Here is a 16,255-nt window from a genome sequence, read left to right as displayed (position 1 = left end):
GGAGATGGAGATGGAGATGGGGATGGAGATGGGGATGGAGATGGGGATGGAGATGGAGATGGAGATGGGGATGGAGATGGGGATGGAGGTGGGGATGGAGGTGGGGACGGAGCTGGACCTGGAGATGGAGATGGGGATGGAGGTGGAGATGGAGGTGGAGATGGAGGTGGAGATGGGGATGGAGGTGGGGATGGAGATGGGGATGGAGATGGAGATGGAGGTGGGGATGGAGGTGGAGATGGGGATGGAGGTGGGGATGGAGGTGGAGATGGGGATGGAGATGGGGATGGAGATGGGGATGGAGATGGGGATGGAGATGGGGATGGAGATGGGGATGGAGGTGGGGACGGAGCTGGGCTGTGCTTCCGTGGGACCTCTCTGTGGGTCCGTGGTGCCAACGTGGCCGGGGGTGGGGCAGGTGGCCGGACCACGAGGAGAAGGTCGGGGCTTTGGCGCGAGAGTTGGGCTTCGACCACGTCTCGTTGTCCTCTTCGGTGGCGGCCATGGTGCGAGCGGTGCCGCGCGGGTACACGGCCTGTGCCGACGCCTACCTGACCCCCCTCATCCGGAGGTACCTCCAGAGCTTCCGCCACGGCTTCCAAGACCACCTCAAGGTCAGAGCACACCAAGAGGACCTCCTGGAGAACCCATCCCACCATCTCCAGGGGTTCAATTCCCATCGGGATCTTCTCAGGGGTTCCATTTCCCACCGGGATCTCCTCAGGGGTTCCATTTCCCACCGGGATCTCCTCAGGGGTTCCATCAGGAACTCCTCAGGGATTCAATTCCCACCAGGATCTCCTCAGGGGTTCCATCAGGAGCTCCTCAGGGGTTCAATTCCCACCAGGATCTCCTCAGGGGTTCCATCAGGATCTCCTCAGGGGTTCATTTCCCACCGGGATCTCCTCAGGGGTCCATTTCCCACCAGGATCTCTTCAGGGGTTCATTTTCCACCGGGATCTCCTCAGGGGTTCCTTCAGGATCTCCTCAGGGGTTCATTTCCCATCAGGATCTCCTCAGGGGTTCAATTCCCACCAGGATCTCCTCAGGGGTTCATTTCCCACCAGGAGCTCCTCAGAGGTCCCACCGGGATCTCCTCAGGGGTTCATTTCCCACCAGGATCTCCTCAGGGGTTCCATCAGAATCTCCTCAGGGGTTCATTTCCCACCGGGATCTCCTCAGGGGTTCATTTCCCACCAGGATCTCCTCAGGGGTTCATTTCCCACCGGGATCACCTCAGGGGTTCATTTCCCACCAGGATCTCCTCAGGGGTTCCATCAGGATCTCCTCAGGGGTTCATTTCCCACCAGGATCTCCTCAGGGGTTCATTTCCCACCAGGATCTCCTCAGGGGTTCCATCAGGATCTCCTCAGGGGTTCATTTCCCACCGGGATCTCCTCAAAGGTCCCACCGGGATCTCCTCAGGGGTTCATTTCCCACAGGGATCTCCTCAAGGTTTCCACCAGGATCTCCTCAGGGGTCCCATCAGGATCTCCTCAGGGGTTCATTTCCCACCAGGATCTCCTCAGAGGTCCCACCAGGATCTCCTCAGGGGTTCAATTCCCACCGGGATCTCCTCAGGGGTTCCATTTCCCACCGGGATCTCCTCAGGGGTTCCACCAGGAGCTCCTCAGGGGTTCATTTCCCACCAGGATCTCCTCAAGGTTTCCATCAGGAGCTCCTCAGGGGTTCATTTCCCACCAGGATCTCCTCAGGGGTTCATTTCCCACCAGGATCTCCTCAGAGGTCCCACCAGGATCTCCTCAGGGTTCCATTTCCCACCAGGATCTCCTCAGAGGTCCCACCAGGATCTCCTCAGAGGTCCCATCAGGAGCTCCTCAGGGGTTCATTTCCCACCAGGATCTCCTCAAGGTTTCCATCAGGAGCTCCTCAGGGGTTCATTTCCCACCAGGATCTCCTCAGGGGTTCATTTCCCACCAGGATCTCCTCAGAGGTACCACCAGGATCTCCTCAGGGTTCCATTCCCACCAGGATCTCCTCAGAGGTCCCACCAGGATCTCCTCAGGGTTCCATTTCCCACCAGGAATCTCCTCAGAGGTCCCACCAGGATCTCCTCCAGGATTTCCCATCCCTTATCTTCTCCTCCCGCAGAACGTTCCGGTTCTCTTCATGCGTTCCGACGGTGGTCTCACTCCCATGGACCATTTCAACGGCTCTCGCGCCATCTTGTCCGGTCCGGCCGCCGGCGTCGTCGGTTGCGCCGTCACCACTTCCCGCCATTTTCCCGGCGTTCCCATCATCGGTTTCGATATGGGCGGTGAGATGGGACCAAAAGTGGTGGTGGTGGTGGTGGTGGTGGTGGGTTTGGAGCTCCACAAATAGACCTCGAGATCTTCATCCCATTCAGGGACCTCCACCGACGTCAACCGTTACGCCGGAGAATACGAACTCGTCTTCGAGGCCACCACCGCCGGAGTCCCCATCCGCGTCCCCCAGATGGACATCAACACCGTAGCGGCCGGGGGAGGTTCTCAGCTCTTCTTCAGGTGAGGACGAAACCACCGTTGAGGTTCTCCTTCTCCGCGGTGGAGGGTCTCCTCTCCGTTATGGGGTTCTGGTGGGTTCTAATGGGGTTCTAATGGGTTTCTGGTGGGTTCTGATGGGTTTCTGGTGGGTTCTAATGGGTTTCTGATGGGTTCTAATGAGTTTCTGGTGGGTTCTAATGGGTTCTTATGGGTTTCTGGTGGGTTCTAATGGGTTTCTGGTGGGTTCTAAAGGGTTCTAATGGGTTTCTGGTGGGTTCTAATGGGTTTCTGGTGGGTTCTAATGGGTTCTTATGGGTTTCTGGTGGGTTCTAATGGGTTCTTATGGGTTTCTGGTGGGTTCTAATGGGTTTCTGGTGGGTTCTAATGCGTTCTGATGGGTTTCTGATGGGATCTAATGGGTTTCTGGCGGGTTCTGGTGGGTTCTAATGGGTTTCTGGTGGGTTCTAAAGGGTTCTAATGGGTTTCTGGTGGTTTCTAATGGGTTTCTGGTGGGTTCTCATGGGTTCTAATGAGTTCTGGCGGGTTCTGATGGGTTTCTGGTGGGTTTTAATGGGTTTGTGATGGGTTCTAACGGGTTTCTGGTGGGTTCTAATGGGTTTCTGGTGGGTTCTAATGCATTCTTATGGGTTTCTGGTGGGTTCTAATGCGTTCTTATGGGTTTCTGATGGGTTCTCAATGGGTTCTAATGGGTTTCTAATGGGTTCTGGTGGGGTCTGATGGGTTTCTTGTGGGGTCTAATGGGTTTCTAATGGGTTCTGATGGGTTCTAATGGGTTTCTGGTGGGTTCTAATGCGTTCTTATGGGTTTCTGGTGGGTTCTCAATGGGTTTCTGGTGGGTTCTAATGGGTTTCTGGTGGGTTCTAATGGGTTCTGGTTGGTTCTAATGGGTTTCTGGTGGGTTCTAATGGGTTTCTGGTGGGTTCTAATGGGTTCTGGTTGGTTCTGATGGGTTTCTGGTGGGTTCTAATGGCTTTCCAGTGGGTTCTAATGGCTTTCTGGTGGGTTCTAATGGGTTTCTGGTGGGTTCTAATGCGTTCTTATGGGTTTCTGGTGGGTTCTTACGGGTTTCTGGTGGGTACTAATGGGTTCTAATGGGTTTCTGATGGGTTCTAATGGGTTTCTGGTGGGTTCTGATGGGTTTCTGGTGGGTTCTAATGGGTTCTAATGAGTTCTGGTGGGTTCTAATGGGTTTCTAATGGGTCCTAATGGGTTTCTGGTGGGTTCTAATGGGTTTCTAATGGGTTCTGATGGGTTCTAATGGGTTTCTGATGGGTTCTAATGGGTTTCTCATGGCTTCTAATGGCTTTCTGATGGGTTCTAATGGGTTTCTGGTGGGTTCTAATGGGTTCTAGTGGGTTTCTGGTGGGTTCTAATGGGTTTCTGATGGGTTCTGATGGGTTTGTTGTGGGTTCTAATGGCTTCTAATTGGTTTCCGGTGGGTTCTAATGGGTTTCTGGTGGTTTCTAATGGTTTCTGATGGGTTCTAATGGGTTTCTGATGGGTTCTAATGGTTTCTGATGGGTTCTAATGGGTTTCTGGTGGGTTCTAATGGGTTTTAATGGTTTCTGGTGGGTTCTAATGGGTTCTAATGTGTTCTAATGGGTTTCTAATGGCTTTCTGGTGGGTTTTAATGGGTTTCTGATGGGTTCTAATGGTTTCTGTTGGGTTTCTAATGGCTTCTAATGGGTTTGTAATGGGTTTCTAATGGGTTCTAATGGGTTTCTGATGGGTTCTAATGGGGTTCTAATGGGGTTCTGGTGGGTTTCTGATGGGTTCTGGTTGGTTCTAATGGGTTTCTGGTGGGTTCTAATGGGGTTCTGGTGGGTTCTAATGGGGTTCTAATGGGGTTCTGGTGGGTTTCTGATGGGTTCTGGTTGGTTCTAATGGGTTTCCAATGGGTTCTAATGGGTTTCTGGTGGGTTCTAATGGGTTCTAATGGGGTTCTGGTGGGTTCTGATGGGTTCTAATGGGTTTCTGGTGGTTTCTAATGGCTTTCTGATGGGTTCTAATGGGTTTCTGCGGGTTCTAATGGGTTCTGGTTGGTTCTAATGGGTTTCTGGTGGGTTCTAATGGGTTTCTGGTGGGTTCTAATGGGTTTCTGGTGGGTTCTAATGGGTTTCTAATGGGTTCTAATGAGTTCTGGTGGGTTCTAATGGGTTTTTGATGGGTTCTAACGGGTTTCTGGTGGGTTCTAATGGCTTCTAATGGGCTTCTGGTGGGTTCTAATGGGTTTGTAATGGGTTCTAATGGGTTCTAATGTGTTCTAGTGGGTTTCTAATGGCTTTCTGGTGGGTTCTAATGGGTTTCTGATGGGTTCTAATGGTTTCTGTTGGGTTTCTAATGGGTTCTAATGGGTTTCTGATGGGTTCTAATGGGTTTCTGGTGGGTTCTTATGGGTTCTAATGGTTTCTGATGGGTTTCTAATGGGTTCTGATGTGTTTCTGGTGGCTTCTAATGGTTTCTGGTGGGTTCTAATGGGTTTCTTGTGGGTTCTAATGGGTTTCTGATGGGTTCTAATGGGTTTGTAATGGGTTTCTGGTGGGTTCTAATGGGTTTCTGATGGGTTCTAATGGGTTTGTAATGGGTTTCTGGTGGGGTCTAATGGGTTTCTGATGGGTTCTGATGGGTTCTAATGGGTTTCTGGTGGTTTCTAATGGCTTTCTGATGGGTTCTAATGGGTTTCTGGTGGGTTCTAATAGCTTTCCGGTGGGTTCTAATGGCTTTCTGGTGGGTTCTAATGGGTTCTAATGGGTTTCTGATGGGTTCTAATGGGTTTCTGGTGGGTTCAATGGGTTTCTAATGGGTTCTAATGAGTTCTAGTGGGTTCTAATGGGTTTTTGATGGGTTCTAACGGGTTTCTGGTGGGTTCTAATGGCTTCTAATGGGTTTCTGGTGGGTTCTAATGGGTTTGTAATGGGTTCTAATGGGTTTCTGGTGGATTCTAATGGGTTTTAATGGTTTCTGATGGGTTCTAATGGGTTTCTGATGGGTTCTGATGGGTTCTAATGGGTTTCTGGTGGTTTCTAATGGGTTTCTGATGGGTTCTAATGGGTTTCTGGTGGGTTCTAATGGGTTCTGGTTGGTTCTAATGGGTTCTGGTTGGTTCTAATGGGTTTCTGGTGGGTTCTAATGGGTTCTGGTTGGTTCTAATGGGTTTCTGGTGGGTTCTAATAGCTTTCCGGTGGGTTCTAATGGCCTTCTGGTGGGTTCTAATGGGTTCTAATGTGTTTCTGATGGGTTCTAATGGGTTTCTGGTGGGTTCTAATGGGTTTCTAATGGGTTCTAATGAGTTCTGATGGGTTCTAATGCGTTTGTAATGGGTTCTAATGGGTTCTAGTGGGTTCTAATGGGTTTCTGGTGGATTCTAATGGGTTTCTGGTGGGTTTCTGGTGGTTTCTAATGGTTTCTGATGGCTTTCTAATGGGTTCTGATGGGTTTCTGGTGGCTTCTAATGGTTTCTGATGGGTTCTAATGGGTTTCTGGTGGGTTCTAATGGGTTCTGGTTCTCCTCTCCATTATGGAGGTTCTCCTCTCTATTATGGAGGTTCTCCTCTCTACGATGGAGGTTCTCCTCTCCACTATGGAGGTTCTCCTCTCCATTATGGAGGTTCTCTCCATTATGGAGGTTCTGGACCTCCTCTCCCACCGCTGTCCCCCCTCAGGTCTGGGCTCTACGTCGTTGGTCCCGAGTCGGCCGGAGCCCATCCTGGACCCGCCTGTTACCGCAAAGGTCAGTGTGGACACGACCGGTGTGGGGTCTGCTGGGTTCTGGTGGGTTCTGGTGGGGTCTAATGGGTTTCTGGTGGGGTCTAATGGGTGTCTGGTGGGATCTAATGGGTTTCTGGTGGGTTCTAATGGGTTTCTGGTGGGTTCTAATGGGTTCTAATGGGTTTCTGGTGGGGTCTAATGGGTTTCTGGTGGGGTCTAATGGGTTTCTGGTGAGATCTAGTGGGTTTCTGGTGGGTTCTAATGGGTTTCTGGTGGGTTCTAATGGGTTTCTGGTGGGGTCTAAGGGGTTCTAATGGGTTTCTGGTGGTATCTAATGGGTTTCTGGTGGTATCTAATGGGTTTCTGGTGGGTTCTAATGGGTTCTAATGGGTTTCTGGTGGGGTCTAATGGGTTTCCGGTGGGGTCTAAGGGGTTCTAATGGGTTTCTGGTGGTATCTAATGGGTTTCTGGTGGTATCTAATGGGTTTCTGGTGGGTTCTAATGGGTTATAATGGGTGTCTCGTGGGTTCTAATGGTTTCTGGTGGGTTTCTGGTGGGTTCTAATGTGTTTCTGTTGGGTTCTGATGGGTTCTGATGGGTTTCTAATGGGTTCTAATGGGTTCTGGTGGGTTCTAATGGGTTCTAAAGGGTTTCTGATGGGTTCTGATGGGTTCTCATGGGTTTCTGGTGGGTTCTAATGGGTTTCTGGTGGGTTCTAATGGGTTCTAATGGATTTCTGGAGGGGTCTAATGGGTTTCTGGTGGGTTCTCATGGGTTTTTAATGGGTTCTAATGGGTCTCTGGTGGGTCTAATGGGTTCTGATGGATTTCTGGAGGGGTCTAATGGGTTTCTGGTGGGTTCTAGTGGGTTCTAATGGGTTTCTGGTGGGGTCTAATGGGTTTCTGTTGGGTTCTGATGGGTTCTAATGGGTTTCTAATGGGTTCTGGTGGGTTCTAATGGGTTCTAATGGGTTTCTAGTGGGTTTCTGATGGGTTCTGATGGGTTCTAATGGGTTTCTATTGGGTTTCTCATGGGTTTCTGGTGGGTTCTAATGGGTTTCTGGTGGGTTCTAATGGGTTCTAAAGGGTTTCTGATGGGTTTCTGGTGGGTTCTAATGGGTTCTAATGGGTTTCTAGTGGGTTCTAATGGGTTTCTATTGGGTTTCTGATGGGTTCTGGTGGGTTCTAATGGGTTTCTATTGGGTTTCTGGTGGGGTCTAATGGGTTTCCGGTGGGGTCTAAGGGGTTCTAATGGGTTTCTGGTGGGTTCTAATGGTTTCTGGTGGGTTCTAATGGGTTTCTGGTGGGTTCTAATGGTTTCTGGTGGGTTCTCATGGGTTCTAATGGGTTTCTGGTGGGTTTCTGATGGGTTCCAATGGGTTTCTGATGGGTTCTAATGGTTTCTGGTGGGTTTCTAATGGGTTCTAATGGGTCTCTGGTGGGTTCTAATTGGTTCTAATGGGTTTCTGGTGGGTTCTAATGGGGTTCTGATGGGTTCTAATTGGTTTCTGGTGGGTTCTAATGGGTTCTAATGGGTTTCTGGTGGGTTCTAATGGGTTCTAATGTGTTTCTGGTGGGTTCTAATGGGTCTCTGGTGGGTTCTAATGGGTTTCTGGTGGGTTCTAATGGGTTCTAATGTGTTTCTGGTGGGTTCTAATGGGTCTCTGGTGGGTTCTAATGGGTTTCTGGTGGGTTCTAATGGGTTCTAATGGGTTTCTGGTGGGTTCTGATGGTCTCTGATGGTCTCTGGTGGTCTCCGATGGATCCCCACGTGGATCTTCTTCTCAGGAGGTCCTCTGACGGTCACCGACGCCAACCTGTGCCTCGGCCGCCTCCTCCCGGAGTTCTTCCCTCGTATCTTCGGTCCGGATGAAGCGCAACCGTTGTGCCGGGAGACGGCGGCCACCGCCTTCCGCCGCTTGGCCACCACCATCGAGGACTTCGAAGCCACCAACGGCCAACGCCGTCCCCTCACCGTGGAGGAGGTGGCCATGGGCTTCATCCGAGTGGCCAACGAGGCCATGTGCCGACCCATCCGCGCCCTCACCGAGGTGGGCAACCACGGGGGGGGTTTGGGCTACCATGAGGGGAGGGGTTGGGCAACTATAGAGGGGGTTTGGGCCACTATAGAGGGGGTTTGGGCCACTATAGAGGGGGTTTGGGCAACTATAGAGGGGGTTTGGGCAACTATAGAGGGGGTTTGGGCAACTATAGAGGGGGTTTGGGCCACTATAGAGGGGGTTTGGGCCACTATAGAGGGGGTTTGGGCCATTATAGAGGGGGTTTGGGCAACTATAGAGGGGGTTTGGGCAACTATAGAGGGGGTTTGGGCCACTATAGAGGGGGTTTGGGCCACTATAGAGGGGGTTTGGGCAACTATAGAGGGGGTTTGGGCCACTATAGAGGGGGTTTGGGCCACTATAGGGGGGGTTTGGGCCACTATAGAGGGGGTTTGGGCAACTATAGAGGGGGTTTGGGCAACTATAGAGGGGGTTTGGGCCACTATAGAGGGGGTTTGGGCAACTATAGGGGGGTTTGGGCAACCATAGAGGGGGTTTGGGCCACTATAGAGGGGGTTTGGGCCACTATAGGGGGGGTTTGGGCCACTATAGAGGGGTTTGGGCAACTATAGAGGGGGTTTGGGCCACTATAGAGGGGGTTTGGGCAACTATAAGGGGGTTTTAGGCAACTGTAGAGGGGGTTTGGGCAACTATAGGGGGGGGTTGGGCAACTATAGAGGGGGTTTGGGCCACTATAGAGGGGGTTTGGGCAACTATAGGGGGGGTTTGGGCCACTATAGAGGGAGTTTGGGCCACTATAGAGGGGGTTTGGGCAACTATAGAGGGGTTTGGGCCACTATAGAGGGGGTTTGGGCAACTATAGGGGGGTTTGGGCAACTATAGAGGGGGTTTGGGCCACTATAGAGGGGGTTTGGGCCACTATAGGGGGGGTTTGGGCCACTATAGAGGGAGTTTGGGCCACTATAGAGGGGGTTTGGGCAACTATAGGGGGGGTTTGGGCCACTATAGAGGGGGTTTGGGCCACTATAGGGGGGGTTTGGGCCACTATAGAGGGGGTTTGGGCAACTATAGGGGGGTTTGGGCCACTATAGAGGGGGTTTGGGCAACTATAGGGGGGTTTGGGCAACTATAGAGGGGGTTTGGGCCACTATAGAGGGGGTTTGGGCAACTATAGGGGGGGTTTGGGCAACTATAGAGGGGGTTTGGGCAACTATAGAGGGGGTTTGGGCCACTATAGAGGGGGTTTGGGCAACTATAGAGGGGGTTTGGGCAACTATAGAGGGGGTTTGGGCAACTATAGGGGGGGTGTGGGCAACTATAGAGGGGGTTTGGGCCACTATAGGGGGGGTTTGGGCCACTATAGAGGGGGTTTGGGCAACTATAGAGGGGGTTTGGGCAACTATAGAGGGGGTTTGGGCAACTATAGAGGAGGTTTGGGCCACTATAGGGGGGTTTGGGCCACTATAGAGGGGTTTGGGCCACTATAGAGGGGTTTGGGCAACTATAGAGGGGGTTTGGGCCACTATAGAGGGGGTTTGGGCCACTATAGGGGGGGTTTGGGCAGCTATGGGGGGGGTTTGGGCAACTATAGAGGGGGTTTGGGCCACTATAGAGGGGGTTTGGGCAACTATAGAGGGGTTTGGGCCACTATAGAGGGGTCTCAGCACCCATAGAGGGGTCTCAGCACCCATAGAGGGCTCTCAGCACCCATAGAGGGGATCTCAGCACCCATAGAGGGATCTCAGCACCCATAGATGGGGTCTCAGCACCCATAGAGGGATCTCAGCACCCATAGATGGGGTCTCAGCACCCATAGAGGGGTCTCAGCACCCATAAATGGAATCACAGCACCCATAGATGGTGTCTCAGCACCCATAGATGGATCTCAGCACCCATAGAGGGGATCTCAGCACCCATAGAGGGATCTCAGCACCCATAGATGGATCTCAGCACCCATAGAGGGGATCTCAGCACCCATAGAGGGATCTCAGCACCCATAGATGGATCTCAGCACCCATAGATGGGATCTCAGCACCCATAGAGGGGTCTCAGCACCCATAGATGGGATCTCAGCACCCATAGATGGATCTCAGCACCCATAGATGGGATCTCAGCACCCATAGATGGGGTCTCAGCACCCATAGATGGATCTCAGCACCCATAGAGGGATCTCAGCACCCATAGAGGGCTCTCAGCACCCACAGATGGCTCTCAGCACCCATAGGTGTCCCCTCTGCTCTCCAGGCTCGAGGTCACGCCACCTCTGACCACGTCTTGGCGTGTTTCGGTGGCGCCGGTGGCCAACACGCCTGCGCCATCGCCCGCGCCCTCGGCATCTCCAGGGTCTTCATCCACAGGTACCACCTCGACGTCCCATGGGTGGGGTTGGGGGTCAACGAGGTCTGGGTTTGAGGTCCCCATGGTCTTGGTTTGAGGTCCCCATGGTGGTTTTGAGGTCCCCGTGGTCTTGGTTTGAGGTCCCCGTGGTGGTTTTGAGGTCCCAATGGTGGTTTTGAGGTCCCCATGGTCTCGGTTGGTGGTTCCCATGGTGGTTTGAGGTCCCCATGGTCTTGGTTTGAGGTCTCCATGGTGGTTTTGAGGTCCTCATGGTGGTTTTGAGGTCCCCATGTCTTGGTTTGAGGTTCCCATGGTGGTTTCGAGGTCTCCAAGGTCTTGGTTTGAGGTCCCCATGGTGGTTTTGAGGTCCCCGTGGTGGTTTTGAGGTCCCCATGGTCTTGGTTTGAGGTCCCCATGGTGGTTTTGAGGTCCCCGTGGTGGTTTTGAGGTCCCCATGGTCTTGATTTGAGGTTCCCTTGGTGGTTTGAGGTCCCCATGTCTTGTTTTGAGGTCCCCATGGTGGTTTTCGGGTCTCCATGGTCTTGGTTTGGGGTCCCCATGGTGGTTTTGAGGTCCCCATGGTGGTTTTCGAGTCTCCATGGTCTTGGTTTGAGGTCCCCATGGTGGTTTTGAGGTTCCCATGGTGGTTTTGAGGTCCCCATGGTCTTGGTTTGAGGTCCCCATGGTGGTTTTGAGGTCCTCATGGTGGTTTTGAGGTCCCCATGGTGGTTTTGAGGTCCCCATGGTCTTGGTTTGAGGTCCCCATGGTGGTTTCTATGTCGCCATGGTCTTGGTTTGAGGTCCCCATAGTGGTTTTCATGTCTTCATGGTCTTGGTTTGAGGTCCCCATGGTGGTTTTGAGGTCCCCATGGTGGTTTTGAGGTCCCCATGGTCTTGGTTTGAGGTCCCCATGGTGGTTTTGAGGTCCCCATGGTCTTGGTTTGAGGTCCCCATGGTGTTGGTTTGAGGTCCCCGTGGTGGTTTTGAGGTCCCCATGGTGGTTTTGAGGTCCCCATGGTCTTGGTTTGAGGTCCCCATGGTGGTTTTGAGGTCCCCATGGTGGTTTTGAGGTCCCCATGGTCTTGGTTTGAGGTCCCCGTGGTGGTTTTGAGGTCCCCATGGTCTTGGTTTGGGGTCTCCATGGTGGTTTTGAGGTCCCCATGGTGGTTTTGAGGTCCCCATGGTCTTGGTTTGAGGTCCCCATGGTGGTTCCCAAGTTGGTTTTGGTGGTTCCCATCTTGGTTTGATGGTTCCATCTTGGTTTGATGGTTCCATATTGGTTTGATGGTCCCATATTGGTTTGATGGTTCCATCTTGGTTTGATGGTTCCATCTTGGTTTGATGGTCCCATATTGGTTTGATGGTCCCATATTGGTTTGATGGTTCCATCTTGGTTTGATGGTCCCATATTGGTTTGATGGTCCCATATTGGTTTGATGGTCCCATCTTGGTTTGATGGTTCCATATTGGTTTGATGGTTCCATATTGGTTTGATGGTTCCCATATTGGTTTGATGGTCCCATATTGGTTTGATGGTTCCATCTTGGTTTGATGGTCCCATCTTGGTTTGATGGTTCCATATTGGTTTGATGGTTCCATATTGGTTTGATGGTTCCATATTGGTTTGATGGTTCCATATTGGTTTGATGGTCCCATCTTGGTTTGATGGTTCCATCTTGGTTTGATGGTCCCATATTGGTTTGATGGTCCCATATTGCTTTGATGGTTCCATCTTGGTTTGGTGGTTCCATATTGGTTTGATGGTTCCCATCTTGGTTTGATGGTTCCATATTGGTTTGATGGTCCCATATTGGTTTGATGGTCCCATCTTTGTTTGATGGTTCCATATTGGTTTGATGGTTCCATATTGGTTTGATGGTCCCATATTGGTTTGATGGTTCCATCTTGGTTTGATGGTCCCATCTTGGTTTGATGGTTCCCATATTGGTTTGATGGTCCCATATTGCTTTGATGGTTCCATATTGGTTTGATGGTCCCATCTTGGTTTGATGGTTCCATATTGGTTTGATGGTTCCATCTTGGTTTGATGGTTCCATATTGGGTTTTTTTGGGGGGTTCTGATGTCCTCTCCGGTGGTGGTTTTTTTGGGGGGTCTCCAGGCACAGTGGGGTCCTCTCGGCGCTGGGGTTGGCGTTGGCCGATGTGGTCCAGGAGCTCCAGGTTCCGTGTGCGCTCCGTTACGAATCCCAATCCTTCGCCGCTTTGGATGAGCGCTTCGAGGAATTGGAGCTCCGGTGTCGCCGCGCCCTCGAGGACAATGGCTTCCGCGGGTCAGGAGGGGCCTCAGCACCCATAGAGGGGATCTCAGCACCCATAGATGGATCTAAGCACCCACAGAGGGGTCTCAGCACCCATAGATGGATCTCAGCACCCATAGAGGGCTCTCAGCACCCATAGATGGGGTCTCAGCACCCATAGAGGGGTCTCGGCACCCATAGATGGGGTCTCAGCACCCATAGAGGGCTCTCAGCACCCATAGATGGGGTCTCAGCACCCATAGAGGGGTCTCAGCACCCATAGATGGATCTCAGCACCCATAGATGGGATCTCAGCACCCATAGAGGGATCTCAGCACCCATTGATGGGGTCTCAGCACCCATAGATGGGGTCTCAGCACCCATTGATGGATCTCAGCACCCATAGATGGGATCTCAGCACACATAGAGGGGTCTCAGCACCCATAGATGGGATCTCAGCACCCATAGAGGGGATCTCAGCACCCATAGATGGATCTCAGCACCCATAGAGGGGATCTCAGCACCCATAGAGGGGCCTCAGCACCCATAGAGGGGTCTCAGCACCCATAGAGGGATCTCAGCACCCATAGATGGATCTCAGCACCCATAGAGGGCTCTCAGCACCCATAGAGGGATCTCAGCACCCATAGATGGGATCTCAGCACCCATAGAGGGATCTCAGCACCCATAGATGGGTCTCAGCACCCATAGAGGGATCTCAGCACCCATAGATGGGGTCTCAGCACCCATAGATGGATCTCAGCACCCATAGATGGGATCTCAGCACCCATAGAGGGGTCTCAGCACCCATAGATGGGATCTCAGCACCCACAGAGGGATCTCAGCACCCACAGAGGGCTCTCAGCACCCATAGAGGGATCTCAGCACCCATAGATGGGATCTCAGCACCCATAGATGGGTCTCAGCACCCATAGATGGATCTCAGCACCCATAGAGGGGATCTCAGCACCCACAGAGGGATCTCAGCACCCACAGAGGGCTCTCAGCACCCATAGAGGGATCTCAGCACCCATAGATGGGATCTCAGCACCCATAGATGGGTCTCAGCACCCATAGAGGGATCTCAGCACCCATAGATGGATCTCAGCACCCATAGATGGGATCTCAGCACCCATAGAGGGATCTCAGCACCCATAGATGGATCTCAGCACCCATAGAGGGATCTCAGCACCCATAGAGGGGTCTCAGCACCCATAGATGGATCTTAGCACCCACAGATGGGATCTCAGCACCCACAGAGGGCTCTCAGCACCCATAGAGGGATCTCAGCACCCATAGATGGGATCTCAGCACCCATAGAGGGGTCTCAGCACCCATAGATGGGGTCTCAGCACCCATAGATGGATCTCAGCACCCATAGAGGGGTCTCAGCACCCATAGATGGGATCTCAGCACCCATAGAGGGGATCTCAGCACCCATAGATGGATCTCAGCACCCATAGAGGGGATCTCAGCACCCATAGAGGGGTCTCAGCACCCATAGAGGGGTCTCAGCACCCATAGAGGGATCTCAGCACCCATAGATGGATCTCAGCACCCATAGAGGGGTCTCAGCACCCATAGAGGGATCTCAGCACCCATAGATGGGATCTCAGCACCCATAGAGGGATCTCAGCACCCATAGAAGGGTCTCAGCACCCATAGAGGGATCTCAGCACCCATAGATGGGGTCTCAGCACCCATAGATGGATCTCAGCACCCATAGATGGGATCTCAGCACCCATAGAGGGATCTCAGCACCCATAGAGGGGTCTCAGCACCCATAGAGGGATCTCAGCACCCATAGAGGGGTCTCAGCACCCATAGATGGGATCTCAGCACCCATAGAGGGGTCTCAGCACCCATAGATGGGATCTCAGCACCCACAGAGGGATCTCAGCACCCATAGAGGGCTCTCAGCACCCATAGATGGATCTCAGCACCCATAGAGGGGTCTCAGCACCCATAGATGGATCTCAGCACCCATAGAGGGGTCTCAGCACCCATAGAGGGGTCTCAGCACCCATAGATGGGATCTCAGCACCCATAGATGGGTCTCAGCACCCATAGAGGGATCTCAGCACCCATAGATGGATCTCAGCACCCATAGAGGGATCTCAGCACCCATAGAGGGGATCTCAGCACCCATAGAGGGGTCTCAGCACCCATAGATGGGATCTCAGCACCCATAGAGGGGATCTCAGCACCCATAGATGGATCTCAGCACCCATAGAGGGGATCTCAGCACCCATAGAGGGGTCTCAGCACCCATAGAGGGGTCTCAGCACCCATAGAGGGATCTCAGCACCCATAGATGGATCTCAGCACCCATAGAGGGCTCTCAGCACCCATAGAGGGATCTCAGCACCCATAGATGGGATCTCAGCACCCATAGAGGGATCTCAGCACCCATAGAAGGGTCTCAGCACCCATAGAGGGATCTCAGCACCCATAGATGGGGTCTCAGCACCCATAGATGGATCTCAGCACCCATAGATGGGATCTCAGCACCCATAGAGGGATCTCAGCACCCACAGAGGGATCTCAGCACCCATAGATGGGGTCTCAGCACCCATAGAGGGGTCTCAGCACCCATAGAGGGATCTCAGCACCCATAGAGGGGTCTCAGCACCCATAGATGGGATCTCAGCACCCATAGAGGGGTCTCAGCACCCATAGATGGGATCTCAGCACCCACAGAGGGATCTCAGCACCCACAGAGGGCTCTCAGCACCCATAGAGGGATCTCAGCACCCATAGATGGGATCTCAGCACCCATAGATGGGTCTCAGCACCCATAGAGGGATCTCAGCACCCATAGATGGATCTCAGCACCCATAGATGGGATCTCAGCACCCATAGAGGGATCTCAGCACCCATAGAGGGCTCTCAGCACCCATAGAGGGATCTCAGCACCCATAGATGGGATCTCAGCACCCATAGAGGGGTCTCAGCACCCATAGAGGGATCTCAGCACCCATAGAGGGGTCTCAGCACCCATAGAGGGATCTCAGCACCCATAGATGGGATCTCAGCACCCACAGAGGGATCTCAGCACCCATAGAGGGGTCTCAGCACCCATAGAGGGATCTCAGCACCCATAGAGGGGTCTCAGCACCCATAGAGGGATCTCAGCACCCATAGATGGATCTCAGCACCCATAGATGGGATCTCAGCACCCATAGATGGGATCTCAGCACCCACAGAGGGATCTCAGCACCCATAGAGGGGTCAAATGAGAGGGAATGGGGAGACTAAAAGTGGGGGGACCCCAAAATTGGGGGACCTGGGGAATGGGAGACCCCAAAATGTGGGGAGATGGGGACCCCAAAATGTGGGGGGACCCTGGGGGTTGGGGGTCCCTGGAATTGGGGGGACCTGTGGGACATGGGGACCACAAATTTGGGGGGGATGGGGGACACCAA

General features: G+C 52.7%; 1 protein-coding gene across 2 annotated transcripts in view; it reads left to right on the top strand.

The window, feature by feature from the left end:
- The window catches only part of OPLAH (5-oxoprolinase, ATP-hydrolysing), a 63,955-nt gene that overhangs the window by 6,296 nt on the left and 41,404 nt on the right, over positions 1-16,255 (top strand). For both annotated transcript variants that reach the window (XM_054057732.1, XM_054057731.1), the window contains exons 4-10: positions 419-614; positions 2,113-2,278; positions 2,369-2,507; positions 6,170-6,237; positions 8,003-8,265; positions 10,480-10,592; positions 12,693-12,863. In XM_054057732.1, coding sequence (XP_053913707.1) covers positions 419-614; positions 2,113-2,278; positions 2,369-2,507; positions 6,170-6,237; positions 8,003-8,265; positions 10,480-10,592; positions 12,693-12,863 — 1,116 coding nt within the window. The remainder of the gene's footprint in view (positions 1-418; positions 615-2,112; positions 2,279-2,368; positions 2,508-6,169; positions 6,238-8,002; positions 8,266-10,479; positions 10,593-12,692; positions 12,864-16,255) is intronic.

The sequence above is a fragment of the Cuculus canorus genome, chromosome 2 (assembly GCF_017976375.1).
Source record: "Cuculus canorus isolate bCucCan1 chromosome 2, bCucCan1.pri, whole genome shotgun sequence".
NCBI classification, from domain to species: Eukaryota; Metazoa; Chordata; class Aves; order Cuculiformes; family Cuculidae; genus Cuculus; species Cuculus canorus.
This window is presented reverse-complemented; position numbering and strand designations above follow the sequence as displayed.